This window comes from Podarcis muralis, chromosome 8, assembly GCF_964188315.1.
Source record: "Podarcis muralis chromosome 8, rPodMur119.hap1.1, whole genome shotgun sequence".
In the NCBI taxonomy this organism is placed as follows: Eukaryota; Metazoa; Chordata; class Lepidosauria; order Squamata; family Lacertidae; genus Podarcis; species Podarcis muralis.
Window position 1 is genome coordinate 63,859,121 of NC_135662.1, and position 23,912 is coordinate 63,883,032.

Consider the following 23,912-nt stretch of genomic DNA (forward strand, 5'->3'; position numbering starts at 1 on the left):
GCTTTTTGATCTGTGATTTTAAACCTGGGCTGTTTTTATACTGTATCTGTTGTACTGAAAGGTAGTTTTCTGGCCCCCCCCCCCCGAATTTATTTTCTTTGGTTGGTTCTGATCCTATTCCGTTGGGGGGCGGGGGTTCAAATAGTGTTTTGTTTGTATGCTGCTCAGGGAATATATTTGACGGGTGACTCTATAAATTCAGCAATTAATTGTGTACAAGGAGTATACAAGCTAGCCGCTTCAGGAGAGTAGATGTTTTCTCCTTCGCCTCGGCTGCATGACGTTTATTTGCATTCTCGTGTGGTGTCTCGTAGGTCTGGTGTGAAACAAACCTGCGGCGATGCATCAGTGAATATCACCGGTATGTCTGCGAGGTGTGCAACAAGGCGTTCCCCATGCGCTCAGCACTCAAGCTGCACGCAGAGACCCACGCCGCGGATCAGGAAAGAGACAAGCACGAACTGCCCTCGGAGGATCTGGACCGGAAAGCTTACATGGCATCCTTGGGGCTGCAGCATACCAAAGACGTTGAACCTGCCCAGCAGGAGGAGCTGGCTTCAGATGAGGCCCAAGAAATGCAGCTCCGAACACTGAAATGTAACCTACCTCAGGAACCTGGTAGTGCTAACCAGTTGAACATGTCTCCTCTGGAGGCTGCTTCTGTGGGAGGGCCCTTCTCTGTCCTCGCCCCCACGAAAGAAAACATGAAGCTCCTGTCACTACAGCCTTTCCAGAAAGGCTTCATCATTCAGCCCGACACTAGCATTGTCGTCAAGCCCATTTCTGGCGAGCTGGCGGACATCCAGCAGATCTTGAAGATGGCTTCCTCTGCGACGCCGCCGATAAGCCTCCCGCCCCTCTCGAAGGCGCCTCCTGTCCCCTTGCAGTCCCTCTTCAAGCACATGCCTCCGCTGAAGCCAAAGCCCTTGGTGGCGCCCAGGACGGTCGTCGCAGCTTCGACGCCTCCTCTGCTGGTCAGCACTCAGCAAGCCTCGCCCGGGTGCATCAGCCCAAGCCTTCCTCCGGCGCCACCCAAGCCGCTCAGAACCTCCGAAGAGTCGACTTTGGCCTCTCACCTTCCTCACGGTAAAGCAGGAAACCAACCCAGCCCTTCTCCCCAGGCCAAGGCGGAGCCTTTGAGCCAGAGCGAGATGAAAACGCAGCTGGAGCAAGACAGCATCATCGAGGCCCTGCTGCCCTTGACGATGGGTGGGAAGATCAAGCAGGAGGTCATGGAGCGGGACTTCAAAGCCATGATTGCCGGGGCAGCAAGCAAGAAGGCCCCTGCCGTGAGGAAAATGACGTTCCCCTGTCACTTGTGCAAGCAGGTGTTCGCATTCTCCGGGGTCCTGAGGGCTCACATCCGCTCCCACCTGGGCATCTCCCCGTACCAGTGCAACATCTGCGACTACATTGCCGCCGACAAGGCGGCGCTGATCCGGCACCTGCGGACGCACAGCGGCGAGCGGCCGTACATTTGCAAGATCTGCCACTACCCTTTCACGGTGAAGGCCAACTGCGAGCGGCACCTGCGGAAGAAGCACCTCAAGACGACGCGGAAGGACATTGAGAAGAACATTGAGTACGTGGCCAGCAACGCGGCGGAGATGGTGGACGCCTTCTGCTCTCCAGACACGGTGTGCAAGTTTTGCGGGGAGGACCTGAAGCACTACCGAGCCCTGCGCATCCACATGCGGACGCACAGCGGCTGCCAGAAGAAGAAGCCGTTCGAGTGCAAGGAGTGCGGCACCGCCTTCTCGGCCAAGCGCAACTGCATCCACCACATCCTCAAGCAGCATTTGCACATCCAGGAGAGGGAGATCGAGAGCTACGTGCTGGCTGTGGACTGCACACCCCCCGAGAGTCAGCCAGGCACCCTGCTTCTCGAAGACAGCGCCTACCTAGACCGCAAGCCTATCGCCCCCTTCCTGGAGTCGCAGAATGGCTTCTTGAGGGGCGCCCCTTCTCATGCATCGATCAAACTCGAAAACGCAAGCAGCTTCCCTATGGAATTCGACGAGCCTCTGGACTTCTCGCAAAAGAACAAAGACCTGAACTCTGTGCTGGTGAAGCAGGAGAGCCCGTTTGGGTCTTCTGTTTATGACGGCTCTATGGAGCCCATAGACTTGTCGATCCCCAAAGCTCCAAAGAAGGAAAAGGACGATGGCGCCCCGAGTCAGGATACGAAGGAAGGGCACGAGGAGAATCTCCACAACGGCCAGCAGTCTCCTCCAGCGAACAGTAACCTGGAAAACAAAGCTCCCGGACATTCCCAGCCATTGAAGGGTCCACTGCATTTGACAGTCCCAATCATTTCTCCCTCCCTCCTGGGAAATGCTGCCTTGCTTCGGCCCTTGAGGCCTAAGCCACCACCCCTCTTGCCAAAGCCCCCCGTGGCGAAAGAGCTGCCACCCCTTGCTTCCATTGCGCAGATTATTTCGTCCGTGTCGTCTGCTCCCGCTCTGTTGAAAACGGACGCTGCGGACTCTGTCCCCAAAGCAGCTGCTGGCCCTGAGAAGCTGGGGGCCCCAAAACCGAAAGCAGCTCCTGCGGCTGCTGCCCAGGCGGACCCCATCGTTTCCACTGACTTGACGCCGCATGCATGCAGCCCCAACGGGCCCCAGAAGTCCACCACGTCTGGGTCTGTGAAAAAGAGAGGCCGGAAGAAAGGGGCAAAGAACAAGCTGAAGGCAAGCAGCAGCAGCAGCGTGGACCTGGAGTCGAGCGGGGAGTTCGCCAGCATAGAGAAGATGCTGGCAACCACAGACACCAATAAGTTCAGCACGTTCCTGCAGTCGACGGAGGACTTCAAAGAAGCAGCGGCTGACCCAAACGGAACCAGTGAGGAGGAGAAAGAAACGGCCGAAGACAAACTCCTGCGGGGAAAGAGAAATGCCTACTCAAATTGCTTTCAGAAAATCAACTGTCCTTATTGTCCGAGAGTTTTCCCCTGGGCGAGTTCCTTACAGCGGCACATGCTCACTCACACAGGTAAGAGAGTTTTTGTTGTGAAGTGGCCTTGGGGACCCATGCAACGGATGCTTGCTGTAGAGCACATCCTTATAGATTTGGGATGGGTTGAGGGGTCATTCTGGCCTAAAGGAAATGGCCAGGATGAACCAGGTTTAGTACAGAGAGCCTGGAAGGGTGCGGTGGGCTTGTTCAGAATGATGTGAGCTCTTACTCAGTTAACCATCCAGCAGGTCATCTTTGAGATAAACCTACTCAAGTTTTCAAGTGTGTGTTCATACGTTGGTGAATAGGCCAATTGTAATGACTGATGCTAGATGTATTGGATCAGCATGCATGTAATGCTACAGGAATATAAGTTTGCACAACTAAACCATGGTGGTTTGGAAACCAGGAAGGAAGTGATGGGAGTGGAGTTGGAGGGAACACACATGCAAGCTCAGGGATTGTCCCCATTCTGCCAAAAACGGCTCAGTGTCATGTGCGAACTGATCCCATAGCATCTATAAGTGCTGTTTTGGTTGAGGGCTTTCTTCTGCCCTAATGCAAAACTTGAAGGACTTCTGGAACAATGGTTTTGCTTGGGTGTTCAGTGTTCAGGATCCCTAGTTAGAAAACTGATGGGCTGGGAAACATTCCTGGCCAACTGCCTGGAGAATCCCTGCCAGTCTGGGTGGACTCTACTGGGTTAAATGGATCTTTTGGTTTAGGCTACCTGCCACACTAGTTTGAGGAAACTGCTGAAAGGGGATGAGCGGAAGGGGAGAAACAGCAGAGGGAGTGCTGCTCATTCCCCACCCCCCAAGCCTATATCTCTGCTTCAGATCCCCCATAGTAGCTATTCTCCCTTGTGGGATGTTCAGTGCCCTTTTCTCCACATTTATAATCCTGAGGATCAGAGAAATTTCTGGGGGAATGGTGGGATTTGGAAAAGGAAAAGAGCGTCCCAATTTTTTCACTATGCCTTTACTTCTATCTGCCACCACCAAAAGTGGCTTTTCTTACCTTAAACAAGCTGTTGAGCTACCGTTTAAAAGAGCGTTTGCATGTAACACATAGTTTGGGCCTTACTATAAGCCTAATTCTTAAGTCCTCTAAAATTTTAAGACTGCTGTGAATGTTGTGTTTGGCTGCAGCTCCGGCCCTCCTCTACCAATCCCCAGACACACCATAATAACCAAACAGACCTCCTTTCTTGCAGTGGATGGCCATAGTTGGTGGTTCTGTTTTCATATCTAAGCTCATGGTGTTTAGTTGCGCGGTTCAGAGGCCACAGCTGCTCTCAAAAAAGAAAGAGGCAGAGCAAAGGACATAAACTTGAGCAACTATCACAGTAGCATATTTTTCTCCCACTGGTTTGCTACTGAAAACTCATTGTGCTCATGGTAGACATCTTGAAAGTGAAGTGGTGTTACCGCTGAAGGATTTCAAGCATCCCTGGGGAATTTTTCTTGTTGATGGTTCTCTGGTTCCAAATAAGATATTTGTAGTCTTTCCAGTCTGAAACAGTTGGGAAGTTTTCTCCTTCAAATGCAGCACCCTGCATACTTCCACATTTGTTGCAGGGTGCAACGGTCAACCTCTATAGAGTTTTCCACAGCACAGAGCTTACTTTTCAGAGGCATCCTAGTGAATGAGATACAGGAGCAGTTTTCTGCTCACCTGAAGCTCATCTTATCCAGGTTCTTTTGGATACATGGCTTGCAAAATGCTGGGACGCTCGGGTGTGCAGATACTGGTGGGCTCCTGCACATGCATTGCTGGGTTGCCTTTTAGCTTTGCAAGGAAGGTGGGTGATGAGAGCACACTGAAGCTGTATTGAGAGAAATGAGGTAAAATTACTGTTCTCTGTAGCAGTACACTGTAGTGAGGAATAGGCCTCAAAATGGGGTGGGTGTGTGGAGATTGCATATTCCAGGTTCATGTAAACATAGCCCCTGGTTAAATTGTTGAACCCAGGGGTGCCTCTGAAATAACATGGTTGGGGATTGATATGAGCTCCTCTCCCATCACCCATGCTCACACGATTTCCCCACAGTCTATAAGCATCAGCTAACCAACTGTTAATTTTTATTTATTTATTAGGTTTACATACTGCCCTTCTTCAAAAGAATTTCAGGGCAGTTCACAAGATTAGAAATACATATAAGTAGTTAAAACAAAACCAACCAACCCCCAACGACGGATTTAAAAGGCTGCAGAATATGAATCGGCCAAAGGCCTGGTTAAAGAGGAACATGTTTGTCCGGCACCTAAAGATATATAATGAAAGCGCCAGACAAATCTCCCTGGGGAGAGAAGCATTCTGAAAAACGGGGAGCCTTCAGAAAACTCAGTGCATAGCATACCTATATAGCTTATTCGTTCATTGCCCTTTGCAACTTTAGTATTGAGTGTTCTACTTATCACATATATTCAAGCTTAGTTTTCAGATAAAGAGCATCATTTCCCCCCCAGTCAGTTCAACTCCAGGGTAGTTGTCTCTGCATCCCCCTGCCCCTTTGACATTGTGAACTATCAACAAAGTAAAAATAAATAAAAAAAGGAGGCTCTGAGCAGTCCTGAAGAGCCTTAACTCTGCTAGCCCAGAATCTGAAGCCGCTCAGAACACCATTGGAAGTCTCCACTGGCTCTTCCCTGTGCTGTGGTTGAAGCCACCAGCACTAAAATGTTGATGAGTCATTTGCTTGTGCAACAGACTTGGGGTAGATGGGGAAGGAAGCAGATGACAAAATGTGAACTTCTGCTGCATTCCTGAGATGTGACAGCGCCCAGGGAAAATCCCCTCACAGCCGTGACATTACATTAGCAAGATGCTGTCCATGTTAACAAACGAAAGGCTGAAAAGGGAAGGGAAAAGTCCTTGCTCCTGGTGATTGCTCTTAATGGCACCCTCACTGTCTTTAGTGCAGCCCACTTCTGCATGTATACCTGGGTCTGTTGCTGAGCTCGCAGAAGAAGTATTTACTTTGTGACATGGCATATGGAATGTATTTTTGAAGCCTGTGTGTGTGAAAACAGTGGGTGTTAGCTCATCTTGGACATGAGCAGCGGCTGGAGTACTCTTGGGAAATTTGTCAACAGGCTTTCCTGTTTTGGTGCTGTATTCTTCAGACATCACTGAAACTCATTTCACCATCTCTGATTTGCCACCTCTCTACTCAACGTTTATTCTTACCCTTCTGTTCCTTTGGGTTTAAATAAAATCAGGACTTGGGAAGTGATGAGCCGTTGCTGTATTCCTGTGTGAAATATATCGTTGCTTTTGGTTTACACTGGCTTTGGTCAAGTGCCACAGAGGGCAGAGTTCCCTGCCGCACCGAACTACTCCTTTGCAAAATGGAAAGTTAGCCCATTTTCACTTCAAGTATTTTCTGTTGGTTTACATCAGTAATCAGCATCAATCTGTCAAATCTGAAGGAGTCGATTTTTCGCTTTTTGTTGGCAAGAGAAAGTCACTATTTGTGTAGTAAAACAAACAATAAAAAAACACCATGTGAACCATCCCAGAGACCTTCGGAATGGTAACCTTAAATTAGCAAGACAGCCAACAAGTCTTCCACTTCCAGGTCTCTGCACGTTGTGGAAATGACTTAGTGTTTTTTTTTAAAAAAAAAAATCACATGATCCTTTCAAGTTCAGATTCAGATTTTAAGTAGTGTGGAAGCCAAGTTTTGTTGGAAGATCAATGTGACAGAAACATCCTTAAAGCCTGCATTGTGCTTTGGAGAGGCAGTGGTAGCACTCACCCTTGGCTTTCCTATAGCAGCTGATTCCTTCTTGTCCTATTCTCTCGCCATTATTTCTTGCATCCTGCTGGTGTGTAGAGATCAGGCCTGTGGCGCCACAGAGGTTGCTGTTGGCGCTGTGTTAACGTGCGAAACGGCAGACTCCCTTCCTCCTAACGACATTAAACTTTCTGCATCCGAAAGAGAGCTTGGCTGGGGAGATATCTGAGCTTAGGATATTTTTAATGGAGCAGAGTCATAGTTGTTCATCAGAGTCCACATTGTGTTGAATAGTACAGAATCACGACAGCTGCCCTGACATTTCAACTTGGATTCTAAAGTGTGAGGAACTTGTTTGGAACGCCAGATGGCTAAAATGGGCTCTGCAAGGCGATGGCTCCTTGCAGCAGCTGGAACAGCAAGGAAGCTCCCTTATCCATAGTGTCTACCCTGAATGGCGCAGGTTCCTTTGGGTTTTGCATAAACGTTTCCCTCGTCCCACCCGGTGAAGCCAGTGATTGAACCACAGGACTCTTTGAATGCAAAGCATGTGCTCTATCACTCCGCTGCTGCCCTTCCCCCAAACATGACTTGCCATGTGCTTCTCAAACATCTCCCAGAGAGAGAGAGAGAGAGAGAAGGGTGTCTTTGTGTTTTTGCCAGACATTTCTGTGGTGGTTAGATGTATGATGTAGAGCACACGGAGTCCTTTCCAGCCAGCCTCTGTTTGGCATCCATAATGCATTCCCACACTAATCCCCCTTGCTCTTCCTAAGTTCCCACCTGTTTCAGCTGTTTTCCTCTGGGTCCAGCTCATTTTGTAGCCCTGACGCCCAGTTTTGCATGTTATCTTGTCAAAAATTCACAATGTGACCACTCTCTCTTGGTGCTGTAACATACTCTACTGGGAAAAACATCCTACAAACTATATACAGTGGTACCTCGGGTTACATACGCTTCAGGTTACAGACTCTGCTAACCCAGAAATATCACCTCAGGTTAAGAACTTTGCTTCAGGATGAGAACAGAAATCGCGCGGTGGCGGCGCAGCGGCAGCAGGAGGCCCCATTAGCTAAAGTGGTGCTTCAGGTTAAGAACAGTTTCAAGTTAAGAAGGGACCTCCGGAATGAATTAAGTACGTAACCAGAGGTACCACTGTAGAGATATGTCCAATGCAGATGTGTTTCAACACCAACAAGGGGAGGTCACCCAGTGAAGACATCTCTGCGCGATAAGTGCACTACTGCATAAACCAATCCAAAAGCAGATATTAAAATACTCCGCAGTCAGCTGGCTATGTAGTTTCTTCTGGATTCATCTGGTTAGCGCAGGATCATGGCGTCTGAAGGGCAGGCTGTGTAATACAGTAGTTCACTCTGATACAGTTGAGTTTTCTTAACCACTCTGCTTCTAAATAGTGGCTCTGCTTTTTTAAGCCCAGAAGAGCTTAAACTTGAGTCCTATTGTATTGGACACTTCTCAGGGGGCTTGAATTTCAGAGCCTTGATATTCAACCTTCCTAATTTTATTTTATATGTGAGTTGACTTAGGCCACAGCTGCAGTCTTAAAAGTGCTGTTTGGGAAGTAATTCCCCTTTCTGTTCTGGACTTCCTTCAGAGGAGGACTGAGCTGCTATAAACTCAGCCGCAGTTGAGCAAAGCAAGCAGAGGGTGTAGAAAGGCACGCAGGAGTTCCTGTGACACTTTAGAAAGAAGATAAATGTGTTTTTTCTCCCTGCTCCATTCAGGTCAGAAGCCCTACCCCTGTCAAAAATGTGATGCCTTCTTTTCCACCAAATCTAACTGTGAACGCCACCTCTTACGCAAACATGGAGTTGTCAACTACTGTCTGAGAAGAAACGGGCTTATCCCCCAGTCTAAAGAAAGTGATGCTGGAGCTCATGATAGCACAGGTAGCTCTTTTAGGTTGTTCCAGAATTTAAAACAAAGTCGTGTTTCTTTTTTCCTTCGGGCCCCTCAGATGAATGACTGGCTAGGTGTCACAGCAGCACAGACATGTGTGATTACAATGAAGGGTGCCCTCTTTCAAGAAGATTATATCAAATCAGGCCACTGGTCCACCTAGTCCAGGGTTTCGCAAACTTGGGACTCCAGCTGTTTTTGGACTACAACTCCCATCATTCTTAGCAGGACCAGTGGTCAGGGATGATGGGGGTTGTAGTCCAAAAACAGCTAGAGACCCAAGTTTGTGGAATACTAGCCCAATACTCTGTACACTTGATCAAAGCATTTCAGTTTGCTCCTGTTCGATCACTCTTATCTTCCAGGGTGATTTAATAGCCAGGCCATCTGCCTATCACCAGTCACCACATAATTATCTTCTATCAGTGGAAAGCCAATAGTGAGATGGTCAATCCACCATTCCTTCTCCCAGAAGTCCCCCAGTATTATTTACACTGACCGGCAATGAGTTTTAGCCTGGGAATCTTTTCCCGGCCATGCTGGGAAGCGAACTGTGCAAACTTCAAACCATCAATTTTGCATGCAAAGCAGATGCTGCACTGCGCTGCAGTCCTCCTCTGTTGTAAATGCCCTCCAGCTCCGTTAAAGTCCAGTGTTTATAGGTAGAAAAGGCCCTGTGTTAAATCCTGCCCGTGCTCCTCCTGACGCAAGCTGCTGTTTTTTTCCAGGTGGGGCACCCAGAGCTGGAGAGAGGTAGTTTCAGAACAAGGAGGGAAGCATTCATTGTCCCCTCATTCTGGACATAGATGGCCCATCCGTGCTTCATACGAGGTCACCAAGGCTCACAATGTGTATTACACAATAGCTGTGCTTCTGTACATCCAGCTTAGCCCTGAGAAGGGAGTGGGTGCTGAGTAAATAATGACCTGATAGCACCCAGCGTAGTTGTTGTTTTCATTGTTTCTGGTTTGATTAAATAGGTTAAGCAACCTACATCTTTTTTTTTTTACTATCGTTACAGCAAGAGAGCTTTGCCAGCAACACTGCCCTATTATGACCAAGTTCTGCAAATTGTAGTTGTGATGAAGTCTAGTTTGTTAAAATTACAGACATACAATGGACGCTCGGGTCGCGAATGTGATCCGTGCGGGAGGCACGTTCGCAACCCGCAGCACCGCATCTGCGCACACGCGGGTCACAATTCGGCGCTTCTGTGCATGCACAAAGTGCGATTTAGCCAAAACCCAGAAGTAACCCGTTCCAGTACTTCCAGGTTCGGTGTGGTGTGCAACCCGAAAATGTGCATCCTGAAGCGTCTGTAACCCGAGGTTGACTGTACTGAAAAAGGACACACTTGTGTGCTGAGGAAGTTTTTGATTAGGTTTGACCCAGTTTTTGTTGAACAGCTGGTTGAACCAAAATGAAATTAAATAGCAATTGGATCTCCTGAGTTAGTCTTTGCGGCGGGGAATGTTTTGATCACAAAATATACAGCCACCTTACCAAAGATGCTCCCAGTTTAAAAGTCCAGATTGTGTAGAACTGCATCCCCAAATCATCTCTGATCATTTTTCTCGTTTCTCAGATTTGCCAATCCATTCAGAATTTCACAGTAGTTCGAATTTTAAACTAAATTGGAATTTTCAGTTGTATGTAAATCAGATTGTTCTCATTGATTAAAACCCTCATTTAACAACAGCCGATTGCATTGACGTGCATGGCGCCCCCCCCCCCGAATCTGAAGACGTAGGAGATGTTTCTAGTGATGTGCTGAATTTGCAAAAAGACTATGAAACTTCTGATATCCCAAGAACAACAAAAAGTGTTGGTGCTTTGGTTGTGAAGTTTTTAAATTTTGCTTGGGTACCAGCTCAGCAGCTGCTAACACTGCTGTGCAGGTAAGTTCAGAACAGGTAATTTAGTAGCTTGAGGAGGGAAACCAGAGGTTTGGTGTGTGTCCTGGAATTTACCCTTATGGTTGTTTAGTTTAGGGGAAAGTTGTCTTCTCCTCCTGCCCCCCCCCCCCCGATAGGTTGGAATTGCTTCCTATAACAGATGGCTGAATAAAGGACAGCTTGTGATGATGGTGAGGCATTTGTTACAGGTACCTCTTGAAAAATTCAGACATGAAACGAGAAAGGTCTCTTCAGTGAATCCTTCTATCTGTAAGATTCCTAGCTTACCAAAGTGTTCCACCTAGTGGATGCTGTTTGAGATTGGAGTGTGATGATGGGGAGGGGGGGGTGGAGATCCCCAAACCAACCTGGCTGTTCTGCAGAAATTGAAAGTTCCTATAGTGGATCTTCACTATTTTTCCATAGGGCTGTTGCAACTTTAGGGGTCAGTGCAGCACAATGCAAGTGCCTTGCGTAACTTCTTTCTCATTGCTATTGCATGCATTATTTGTCTCCCTCAGTACACGGTGTGTGTGTGTGCGTGCATGCGTGCATGCATTCATGCATAGAAGCGGGTGTTAACTTCGGCCTTTTCTGGTCCTCCCCGCTGCTGCTGCCCCTGGTACGTGACTGAAAGAATGAAAAACGAGTCCTTCAGAGGACCCAGAACAGTAGCTTATAACTGAAATCCCTGGAAGCTGGCATGCTTGCGTTGCATAACTGTCAGTTATGCAAATAATATAGTCCTTTATCTCTCGCATTCATATGTAGGCATTTCAGTTAGACCTGTTTTGAGGGTGTTTTTTTATACCTCGGAGGCTCCACCCAGTTAGTCTCTTAGATTTCAAGGTTTTAAGTAGTGAATTCCAGTTTCTGCCCCACCCTGTAAAGAGTTCCTCCTTTAACCATGGCAAGAATGCACTGTTCACACTTTGCTTCCTAGTCAGCAGTTCTTTCACAAAAGCCAGAAGCGTTTTGCCACCCTTAAATAGGCTTATAGGGACAATACATGCAACAGCCGTGTATTTTTTAGTGCAACAATAACGGTTTTTATTTTTGGAGTGTGTGCACGCTAAAATAGGTCCTGCTGTTGTTGTTGTCATCCATCTGTCTTGAGAGGCAATGGAGTGCACTTCCAGGGGTAAAGTCAAACTGTTGTGTTAGCAGCACCAAAGTGACCTCCCCGGGACTCAAGCTTGGGCAGTTGTGTATGGAAGTCCTGGGCTGCCCAGGCAAGACCTCCCTCTTGGACTTGCTGCTGTGGTCCAAAGGAAAGCAGAGCAATATGTATTGCTAAATAGGTCCTCTCTTTCAAGGAAAGTCAACAAAATGTGCTAAGTGTATACTAAAAGGTGGGCAACTTCCAAGAATAGGGAGTCTAGTTGCAGGTTTATTTTTAAAACTGGTATACCACCTAATTTTCAAGAGAGAAGGCAGCACATAGCTCACCATCCTATTTCCTAACCCCAATTAGTTCACATGGTCAGTAGTTGGTTGCTCCTGAAGCTAAGCTTGGAACACACAAAAGATAATCCAACTGGAATAATTCCCACATTCTAGTATCCGAAAATGATATTAAATACCCACTCAGAACACCATTTTATCCTTGCAACAACCTTGTAGGGTACGTTATCCCATGGTGCAGGAATGGGAAACTTTTGGTCCTCATGATCTCATGATCTTGTTGGACTACAACAACTTCATAATCCATTGGCTATGCCTGCAGGGGCTGATGGGAGCAGCTTCCTGATCCCTGCCATAGGGTGAATAATTCATGCAAGACCACCATTTGAGCATCATTGCAAGGGGGTTGGACTAGATAACCCCAGGGTTCCTCCTAGCTCTATAGTTCTATGATTCTAATGATGATTTGAACCTGGGTTTCTCATGTCCAAACTCAGGATTGTAGCCACTGCATCCTATTGGTTCTGCTACCTGAAGCAACCAAATTTCTGGATTTCCTCCATGCTATGACAATGGTCAAAATGTGGTTGCCTCTGCAGGAGGTTCTTGGTGTGGGTGGATGTGCTGCATTTTGCATTTCTTGAGCTTAAACTACTTAGCTGTATGGATGCTGATTAAAGGAGGAGTCGGTAAAAGGGGAACTAGGAAGCTGCTGTGGTTGTAAGAAAAAATGAGAAATGCTAGCAAATAATTTGCTAGAAAGGCAAACTTGTGATTTCAAGGGGAGATTCCGGGATATTTGCCGCCAGAGACAGTTAAAAAACGATTGTGCTTTTGATTTTTTTTTGGGGGGGGGGTGTTAATTGTTGTTTTCTACTGTGTGTGTTTGTATGTAACGTGGTAAGTAATGACTCCTCTTTCTATAAAGGAAGGATAGGGTTAAAATATTCTCTCCCGCTGAAAGCCACTTAATAGTTCATGTGATCAAGTATTGCTGATTTGGTTGTTTTACAGACTGCATTGGCTCTTGGGCACTTCCCTGCCTTCCATTCTGTGCTGTGGGTTCTTGGGCTCATAATGCCATCTCTTGAGCTGTAACCAAACTGCTGTGATAAATTCTGAATTACAGGAATGTTGTGATGAAGCTGTTGCCAATCTGCTGTGATAATATGGTTATAATCATAACCATCTTCTCTGTCTTGTTCCTGGGGATTAGCTATGTTTGCCATTTTGTCTCAAAATGCTGAACCTTCCTACCGCTAAAAATGGTTAGCTCACAAATGTGTGCATTGTGGTCTTTGTGCGGTTCCACATGGCCTCTGCACCAGTCCAACTATCCTCATTTTCTCCCATTAAACCCAACATCTTATCACCAGTTTGCTTTAAAACATCTACAGCTTGTTGATTTCTGTCCGTCTCGACCTTGAAAGTCATCTTCTTTTCCAAGGACTCTCCCTATCTTCGGTTTTGAGGTTCTCGTTCATAAATACGTGCTCTGTGTGTCAGCATGAAAGGAACCTAAACATTTCTTTTTATCAAGAGTTTGTAAATCCCCCATAGTTACTCAGCAGCTGTTAAGCATTCATGAGTTGAAGGCTTAGACTTGTAATCTGTAGCTTGTTAGCCTTCTTGTGCTTGTCATGTGTAGAAGGCCTTCTCAAAAACTCAGATGCACGCTAACCATAGAAGGTGATTGAATTTACTCAGGCCAATATATCAATAGATGTAATAAAAAAACTAAAGGATGCTGTGTTGGTCTGTTAAAAAACAATAGTAGCCCAAAATCCATGGTCGAACAAAACCTATATTAGTGCCAACCAAAATGTCACAAAATAGCGAGAAAGCTTTTGAGTTCTCCAGAACTTCAGTAGGCTCAAAGTGAGCCACCAATTTTGCATTTAGTTCTTAAGAACGAAAGATATGGTGTTCATCTACTGCTTTGGCTCTTCATGAGAGAAAGAGGAGAAATGGAATGGCCATTCATTGGCAGCAAAGGGGCAACAGTTTTAAAATGGTTGCCCTGATCCAATAGAAGGACAGGAAAATGCTGAAGGGATCTCGTTTCCACAGCTTTAAAGCTTTTAACAATATGTCAAGATCTACTCAACAGAAGGATGGGGCCCTCTGTGCCCCCTCCCAAATAGATACCCCATATGGGGTACTGAATACCGTCATGCCCTGCCGTGCTTTCAGGTCAGGCATGGAGGAATCATATACAGTGGTACCTCGGTTTACAAACACTTTGGGTTACAAACACTTTGGGTTACAAACTCCGCTAACCCAGAAGTAGCACCTTGGGTTGAGAACTTTGCCCCAGGATGAGAACAGAAATCGTGCGCCGGCGGCAGTGGGAGGCCCCATTAGCGAAAGCGCGCTTCAAGTTAAGAACGGTTTTGAGTTAAGACCGGACCTCTGGAACGAATTAAGTTCCTAACCTGAGGTACCACTGTACACAAGATAGATATCCTTTCCCTCATGTTAGATCAGGGTGAGTGCATTTTGCTAACAGGTAGATCTGTCCTTAATTTTTCTTACATTTTTAGGCTTTGTCCATCTAAGCACATGCCTTGTAAAATAAAATTGCCAACTCGCCAAAAGTAAAAACATGCAGTTTGTTTTTTCTTAGCTGGAAAACAAAATGTGGAGATCCTTGTTGTTATACGCACCAAATCTTGTGCAGATACAAGTTTCTGTGTCTTCGTGCTAGCTTTGTTCAGCTGGAAGTCAGCTGCACCCAAACAGCCCCATGGAAGAGATGCTCAGGGGTGCTATGCCAGGCACTGCCATGCTACTGTTGGGCATGTGAGTTGGGCTAAAGTGTTTTGCACCAAGGTTGGCTGTAACACTATTGATTTGACTTGGAGGTCCAAGAATAATAGCTCATAAATTGGTGAAAAACACACATCCAATCATGCCTTCTGATGTTATCCTTGACCAGGAATGTGTTGGACCCTGACTAAATTTATGTGTGGGTGGCGGTGAAGTGAAATTTTGTGTGTGTGTGATGATTCCTGGTGCTTTTGATTGCTGAGGAACTTCAATGTTTCTCTTGTTTTCTCTTGCAGACAGCCAATCGGATCTGGAGAATGCAAGTGTGGGAAGTGAAGCGCTAGACTTGACCTCTGGCGAAAGAGACCACCTAGAGGAGGCTGCTGAGCTTCCAGACCCTGAGCGCAGTCCCAAAGAGGAGGAGAAGATGGACACATCTCAAGGGGAAGAAGATGCACAAGAGAAACTCAGCGAGGAGGAAGATGGGCCAGAAGAAGACTCTGCCAGTAACAGGAGCCTTGACCTCAATTTTGCTAGCAAGCTCATGGACTTCAAGCTGGCTGAGAGCGACCAGAGCACTGGTAGCGGCATTCAGGCAGAAAAGAAGCACACCTGTGACATTTGCGGGAAGTCCTTCAAGTTCGCGGGCACTCTCAGCCGGCACAAAAAGGCTCACGAGCGCGACGACAGGAAGGACGAAAAGAGCAGCGAGGACGAAAGCAAGAGCGTCCAAGGCGGAGGCCAAGTTCCTATGGCTCAGGAGGAGTCTTCTCCTGAGCAGGAAGAGCCCACAGGAGACCTAAAGGCAGCAGAGTCTCCCATGGACGGCGAGGCCACGGGGAAGGAGAACGAGGAAAGCGAGAGCATCTCCGAGGGGGAGAGCACGGAGCGGAAGTCTTCGGAGAAGAGCGACGATGACAGGAAGCCAAAAGCGAACGGTGGGACTAAGAGCGAGTCAAAGGCAGACAAGAGGAAGAAAGTTTGCACAGTGTGCAACAAGCGATTTTGGTCTCTGCAAGACTTGACGAGGCACATGAGGTCCCATACAGGTAAGAGGGCATTCTTCACAACAGTATGGCTGTGAGGAAAGGCTGTAGCCCGGCATCCGAGTACTGTGTGGAGCAGCTCCTAGGTTCGTTCCCAGCATCTCCCCTGTCTGAAAACTTAGAGAGCTGCCACCAGTTTAGACAATCCTCAACCAGGAAGGCCACTGGTTTGACTTGCCTATTTCTGTAGGCAAGCAATAGGCAGAGGAGGGAAAACAGCCTTTCATCTCCCACCTTGTATATATGGCTAGAGTGCTTCCTGTGTTTCTTTTCAAAGAGGTATTCTTGTGCTCTCTTCAACCCTTATAATATCCAGAATCCTTTAGCTGCAGCATGTTACCCACTTTTAATTTTTTGCTGTAGTTTTTTTTTAAAAAACTGTTTTCCCTGGCCTTCCTTTTTTAAAAAACGAAAATTTAAAATAAATTACCCAGTCTCCTTACAGCAAAGCGCAACCATCAGGAAATAGAACTCAGTTCATTCTCCCTGTGCATTACTTTATTTGCTCTTCGGTTGAAGGTTGAAAAGGAAGTGCTGATTCATGAGCTGTTGGGCTGTTTTTCGTGTTCCTAGGGCTGTATTATGCCAATTGGAAAATAAGTGAAAATTTGGTGTGTGTGTTTTTCCCTGAAAGAGAAGGAAGCCTGTTTACACTGCAGAGGGAAAGTGCTTTGTCACTGCTGCTGGATGCGTTTCACGAAATTTCTGCAGAAAGCACACTAGCTTAAACGTGAAGAATGAACACATCGTAAATCGCTCAAGTTGCATGCAGCATGTCAAACTATTTTGGCCTAATTCTTGCTAAGAGCATCTCTCTAGCCATCTACTTGCAAAGTCAAAGCCCCCTTGGAAATAATCTTTTTGGGGCATTTAACTATGCTTGTAGAGAGACTAATAATAATAATAATAATAATAATAATAATAATAATAATAATAATTTTTTATTATTTATACCCCGCCCATCTGGCTGAGTTTCCCCAGCCACTCTGGGTGGCTTCCAACTGAATATTAAAAACAATACAGCATCAGACATTAAAAACTTCCCTAAACAGGGCTGCCTTCAGTTGTCTTTTAAAAGTAAAATAGTTGTTTATTGCCTTGACATCTGCTGGGAGGGCGTTCCACAGGGCAGGCGCCACCACCGAGAAGGCCCTCTGCCTGGTTCCCTGTAACCTCACTTCTCGCAGCAAGGGAATTGCCAGAAGGCCCTCGGCGCTGAACTTCAGTGTCCAGGCTGGATGATGGGGGTGGAGACGTTCCTTCAGGTATACTGGACCGAGGCCGTTTAGGGCTTTAAAGGTCAGCACCAACACTTTGAGTTGTGTTCGGAAATGTACTGGGAGCCAATGAAGTATGAAAATAAAGTGCAGACACACAGATCTTCACAAAAGTAACTGGTTTTGCCAGGTTTTACTCTGAAGAGTCAGGGGTTAAGTAAGCAAATGAAAACATGGAGTACATTCAGACTATGGTCCATAGAGTTTCTTGTTTTGCTGTAAAAGCTCTTGCTTTTAGTATGCTGTGAGTGGTTAGATGGGGAACCTCCCTCCCTCCAGATGATGGGCTCCCAACTCCCATCAGTGCAAGTTTAAAGGCTCAAAGGTCAGGGATGATGGGAGTTGCCGTCAACAACAACTGGAGAACCACAGGCTCCCCATCCCTGATCTCATTGAAATCCAGTGTCCCTTTTCCTTGACAATAAACATGATCAGTTGTTCTTGAAACCAACATGAGCTTCCATCCTGGCAGAATCACCTCTCCCATGGTGGGAAATCAAAGGTCACGATATCGCTGGTGTTTTCATGGTCTTGACAGATGAAAAATGCAGGGTTGCCGTTTTATGAGGGGAAATATTCTAAGAAACCTAAATTTGCATTGCTATATGGCACAATCTCCTGCCAACCTAGCAGTTCGAAAGCACATCAAAGTGCAGCGGGAAGGTAAACGACGTTTCCGTGCGCTGTTCTGGTTTGCCAGAAGCGGCTTAGTCATGCTGGCCACATGACCCGGAAGCTGTACGCTGGCTCCCTCAGCCAATAAAGTGAGATGAGCGCCACAACCCCAGAGTTGGCCACGACTGGACCTAATGGTCAGGGGCCCCTTTACCTTTATGGCACAATTACTTGCCTTCTGCCAGCTGCTGCTAAATAGGTTTGTGTTACGTGGCAGACTGCATTCCAAACCTGGAAGAAAGGAAGGAAGGAGTAAGTAAGTTTATAAACCTTTCTGTCTTGATTTTATCCTAGGGGAGCGACCTTACAAATGTCAAACCTGCGAACGGACCTTTACTCTGAAGCACAGCTTGGTTCGCCACCAGCGTATCCATCAGAAAGTAAAAAGTGCTAAGAACCACGAGAAGGAGAGCGACCGAGAGGACGGCCACTCTCGGGGCGAGGAAGAAAGCGAAAACGAGTCTCTCCACAGCAGCACGAACCCCATCTCGGAAAACGAGTGCGACTCGCTTGCGGGGCTCGGGAGCCATTCCCCAGTCACCAGGAGCCGCAAGGAAAGCCTTGTCAACGCCGCAAAGGAGGCCGTTTGCAAAGAAGACAAACCCACCCCTGGGAATCGGACGGCAGGCTCCTGTCCTGCAGAGTCCAGCAAGAACACCCAGAAGCAAACAGAGTCCCGAGGGAAAGGTGATCGCGGGAGCCCGTCTGGCTTCATCCAGGACTTGCTGGAGATTCACAACAAAAAATCTTCCATGAGTCACATCCTCGCCTCTGCAGAGAGTGCACCTCAGCTCTTGGGAGTCGAATGACGGCTGCAGAATCATCAGCCGCACCCCCAGCGAACTGACCCAGCGTACACAGAATAAAGTTGACAATGCAAGCTTTTTTTTTCTTTTTCTTTTTTGAGATGCTGAATTGGCCTGCTGTCAATTATGCAGGAATGAGCTTGAGGGCTGGGGAATTGGTGGGAGTGGGAAGATGGCAGTCTGGATTCAGTGCCATAAGTCTTTCAGTATAAAAAAAATGCAAAAGACTACAGTTATATACTGATTTGAGTGCCTTACTACTTTATTAGGTCTTTTGGTATCATAGGGTTTTTTTTAAAAAAAACACACATACAAACAAAAAGATGATTTTAAAAAAATATTAATGAAAATTATTTGGAGAGGACCTTTTTCATTTGAGCATTAATGTTACCTTTTGTATTGGGGTGTGTGAGCTTGTTACTGTATATCTGTGATAGCCGCTTTTGTGTGTTCTCTGAGCTGGAAACAAGGAGTCACTGGGGCAAGGAAGCCCTTGGAAACTTGCAGCCGATAACTGGAAGAAGATTTTGAGAAACCCCCAACGGAGGAACTAGAAATAAGGTGTTGATTTTGTTTTCCTATTCTTGATTTGCTACTTTTCTTTTTTGTACTTGCCACACGGGGGGGCGGGGGGGGGGGGAGAGTCAAAACCAGTTCCAGGTGTAAACATGGTTGATTAAACTTGGTCCAAGCCAAAAACCAGGAAAAGCAAAATGTTCCACCTCACTGACTTCTGCTTCTCTGCCTCTCCCCTTCCGCATTCGCGATGATGATGTCCTAGCTACTGTCCTTTTGTAAAAGGCTCTTTCTGGCCCTTGTGGACTTAAAGACTCTACAGAAAGAGTTGCATAGCGACTTTAAAAACAAAAACAAAAACCTATGGAAATTATGCACCCACTTGTTATATATATATGTTTGATTTGTGCTTCAATATATTATTGTTATTTTAATATTTTATAAAAAAAAATTTTTTTGTCAGTTTGCTAATCTCTGCGTTCAGCAGAAACCAATGGGCAATATTTGCCCACGGAAATCTACAACGCAGTTTGGATTGCCTGCTTAAATGTTTGTGATCTAATCTCTCCCCGACTCTCCCCGTCGGGATTGCAACTCTTCTACTGTATTTACACGGAGTCCTCTGATCTAGAGAATCAAGTGTAGGCCAACTCAAGCCCCGTTCACACAACCAGAACAGATAGACTGAACGAGTGCTGCAGGGAGGGAGAGAGTGGGATTGTAAGGGGGGGGGAGCACCACTTGTGCCCTATGCGCATACACATTGTACATGTGTGTGTATGCGTTATTTTATTTTTCAATTGCAGGATCCCTGGTTGTATGGACAAGTCCACATGCACCCAGGTGGCATGACTGTAGGGTTGTTCACATGGTCATCTGAACACTGCTGCCATCCCACTCCCTCCTTCCCGCTGTGGATTCAGTTTATCCAAGTTGGTTGCATTGACAAGGCCTAAGCCGTTCTTGAAGTTGCACGGGGCGTGGGCAGGGGGCATTTCATGGGTGAACAGTTCATTGTGAGTTAGTGAAAAGGAGAAGAATTGATGGAATTAGCAGCAGGCTGGCGTGGAGAGAAATGCGAGGGGCAAGGAGGTCCTCCAAATTGCATGAGGAAGGCACTGCAGGATTCTGTGAAGTTGACGTTGTTCGAAACTGCAATAGTTGCATTATCAATTTTTTTTTACGTTAATGAGCACGATGATTCAGTCTTCCAGATTAATGTAGAAAAGAAAATTGCAAGCCTTAAATGATGCCGCTACCTTACTGTGCTTTAAAGCAAAATAAAGAGAATACTACCGGCGATAAAACTAGGGATTGACAAAATAAATTTCCTTCCCAAAAATTTCCATGAAGTTGGGAGCCAGGATTAGACTGCATATCCTGTTGCTGGCAGCAGGAGCCATTGCAAGTCAACCACATTAGGACTGTGACCCGCAGACCAGTTAAGCTGGCATGCTGGGATGTAAGCTTTATTTTCACCCTGAACCTATTTATTTAGAGGGAGAAAAACAACCCATTAGTTTGAACTTCCTTCTCTTGAATCACATGATCAAGATGACCTGCGTTGTTACATTCCTTCATTTGCATTTAAAGATACAGACACAGAGTTGGATTTAAATTGTGCCTCTCGGTCACGTTGCTGCCATCAGGCTCTGCAGAATGGCTCTCACAAATACATTTCATGAGTTTTCCGAGGTCTGTGTGTCATGCTCTATATTCGACCTTTCCAGCTTGATGGAAGCACACATCTTTGGATGGTTTCACCAATTTTGTAGCTTCCTTTTTTAAAATGTTGGGAAGTAACATGGGGCTCATCACTCAGTTCCATTGGCTGTGAGTCCAATTCTCACACATTGACTTCCCATCTCTCCTGTAAGAACGGAGCCTTTGGAAGCAGGCAATGGAACTATAGGTGTGCGAACCTTCAGAACTGAAAACAGAACAGAACCAACTTCTGTAGGATGGGCTCTGCTGGGTTTTACCTGTAGTCTGCAGCAGGCTGTTCACCAGATTAGACCCAAGTATTCTTGTTCAGATTGAGTTGTGGATCAAGCATAAGCATTCTGCCGCAGCAGCTGGGCATTGTGCAGAAAGCTCTGGATCAGGGTTTCCCAAATTTGGGTCTCTCCAGCTGCTGTTGGACTACAACTCCCATCATGCCTAGTTAGCAGGACCAGTGGTCAAGGATGATGGGAATTGTAGTCCAAAAACAGCTAGAGTCCCAAGTTTGGGAAACGATGCTCTGGATGGTATCCAACTAAGTCACACTCAAATGAGACCCGCCGAAATCGGTGGACTTCAGTTAGGCATAGTTAACTTCAGTCCCACTAATTTCAGTGCTTCAAGAGTAGAATTAGTTGGGTACCAGACTTGCCCCTTAGTCTTCTAGGGTAAGAGGGAAGTGAAGTGTTTCTGGAGCCCCTGCTGTTTTCCTTCCCTGGGCCTCTTTTTCTTCTTTTTCTTCACACTGCTAACCTCTTCTGCCCTCAGTGAGGCTCCGTACCTCAAGTGATCTTGCACAGCCGCACCCCGGTATTCAGTTTGGCAATTGGAAGGACAAAACCCGACACCGATTATCTTTTTAATGTCTGCTGCTTCTTAGCACTTCGAATCAGACTGCACAGGAAGAGGGTAGAAATCATTCTGAGCTGAAAATGGTAAATATATAATAAGAAGCAAGGGGAAAGGTTTTGAGGTATAGATAAGGTTTTGTTGTCATTGAGGATTTTTTTTTAAAAAAAAGTGTTTTGAAACCATTCCTCCAGATTAGTAGAAAATCAGTACCAATGATTCTTTTTACAAAATCCCTCTGTTAAATGAGTCTTTTCATCAAAGCCAATTTAATGCATCCCTTAATTTTTAATTGCTATTATATTATTATTATTATATTATAATTATTATTTGGGGGTATTTTTGTTCTTGGGCTGGTTTTTTAAAATATATATATATATAAATTTGCAGCTCTCCACATTAAACTGCGCAATACTGTGGGGGAGAAGCCATTAACTAAACCAGGACTGTCAAAAACTGCTCCCACCCCACCCCAGACTGTGTGGGTCATTCCACGGACATGCCAAGTCTCCTCGCAGGCCAATTCACATGGTTTCTGTCTTTTGGGGGTGGGCGGGCGCAGGTTTGACAGACGTGAACTAAACTCTATGCTGCAGGAATAATGTGGCAAATATTTTCCCAGCACCTTGCCGGGACATCTGCTAGCAATAATCACTATTGATTTAAAGCTTTATTTAGCCTTTATCTATATCCTAGTAGATTATAAAATCTTGCCACATTTTATTGATGTTTTTATTAGTCGCGTTTGATGGAGGAAGAAAATCCCTCTGTTCTTGTTTCCCTCCCCCTTTTGTTGATTTGCCCCCCCTCCATCCTCCTCACATTCACAACCCCCCCTATATTAAACTGTGAAATTTATAACGTGTTTAAACTATGGGTGAATCTTAGGCTTAGTTTTGCATGTTCAGCTAATTCGTCTCTACATCTTCCTTTTTTGTTTTGTTTTTTTGATTCCCTCCCCACCTCCTCTTCTCTCAGGGCTTTTAAAAACAACATGTCCCCGTCCCCTCCACCCCTTTCTGAAATTCTCTTGTTGGATTTGCAATGGAGCAAATTCTGAAAATTCAGATCACTACAATATGCACCTGACTGTGAAAGCAATACATACGGAAGAACGGAAACAAGGTTTAAAAGAGGCAGTTGACGTTTGCAGCTGTAATGGCATAGCTCAGGCTTTCCCTGGCTTGGCAACCTCAAGATCCTTTGGATGGCAGCCTCCACCTGCCCCAGCCAGCATGACCAATGGTCAGGGCTGGTGGAAATTCTAGTCCAAAACCTCTGGAGGGCACCAGATTGGGCAAGGCTGACATAGTTCATCTGGAGCTAGCTCTTCTGCTGATTTAATTCCAGCTTCTCAATGATTTATAGAGTCTTTTATCTTCTAGCACCCAAACCCCCAATTCTCCCATCACCTAGAGCAGACACTGGAGTTGCCTCCATGTCCCACGATGAGTCTCTTGTGTTGCTACCCCCTGTGTTGGTTGGATCATGAAACTGTGGTGAGATGATTTGTGAGGACAGAGCAGGACACTTGGAGTAGATCCACTAGTGCAGGCATAGGGAACCTGCAGCCCTCCCAGGTGCGTTTGGGCTGCATCTCCCATTCTCCCTGTCAGTTGGCCATGCTGAGTGGTGCTGATGTGAGCTGGAATCCAGGAAGATTTTGAGGGGGCGCCAGGTTTGTCATCCTTGTTCTAGCCCCTCGAAGCAATTAAAGGAAAAGGTCCTGGAAAGGAAATAAGGTGTATACACTGAGGTGTTGTGGTAAATCCTTGCCTTGTTTCACTTAGCCCCAGGTAACGTCATAATAGTTTTGAGGAGCCAATGTATCCATTGCAGGTTCTCCCCCTTGCACTGTCCCTGGGCTGTTTGAGTCAAGTTTCGCTAGAGATAAGAGGATGGGGCGTGGGCTGTCTTTTCTGTCCCTCCCCCCTTGTCCCCTCGAGAAGGAAGTTCAATCGTTAAACTTTCAGCCTGTGCAAGGAAACAACAATTAGTGAGTAGAATCCACATGCAGATTATATATATAATTTTTTTTTTCTAAAGGGAACTTCTTAAAAAAAAAACTGCTGCTACAAGTTATGTACAAGACTGGTTTATGCCACACGAACAGAGAATCACGCGTTTTGTTTGGTTGTTTCTATTCCTCTTCTCATTCAGTTGTACGTTACTTCCAAATTCAACATGATGAAAGTAATTGCTGTTCTGTATCAAACAATCTTCGCAATAAAATGTTATATTTAAAAAAACAACAACAACTTTGGAGGTCGCAAAATATGCATTAATTCTTTTTTTTGGGGGGGGGGGTGTTGTATGTGATTATATTTTAATC

The 23,912-nt window shown here is 46.1% G+C and overlaps 1 protein-coding gene across 21 annotated transcripts in view; it reads left to right on the forward strand.

The window, feature by feature from the left end:
* RREB1 (ras responsive element binding protein 1) overlaps positions 1-20,316 on the forward strand; it is a 122,855-nt gene extending 102,539 nt beyond the window's left edge. For 20 of the 21 annotated variants that reach the window (XM_028737793.2, XM_028737785.2, XM_028737802.2 and 17 more), the window contains 4 exons: positions 315-2,991; positions 8,447-8,611; positions 14,986-15,738; positions 17,982-20,316. In XM_028737793.2, the coding sequence (XP_028593626.2) occupies positions 315-2,991; positions 8,447-8,611; positions 14,986-15,738; positions 17,982-18,496 (4,110 nt within the window). In that variant the 3' untranslated portion in view covers positions 18,497-20,316. The remainder of the gene's footprint in view (positions 1-314; positions 2,992-8,446; positions 8,612-14,985; positions 15,739-17,981) is intronic. The other variant, XM_028737804.2, reaches the window with a different exon arrangement.
* Positions 20,317-23,912: the final 3,596 nt, after the last annotated feature.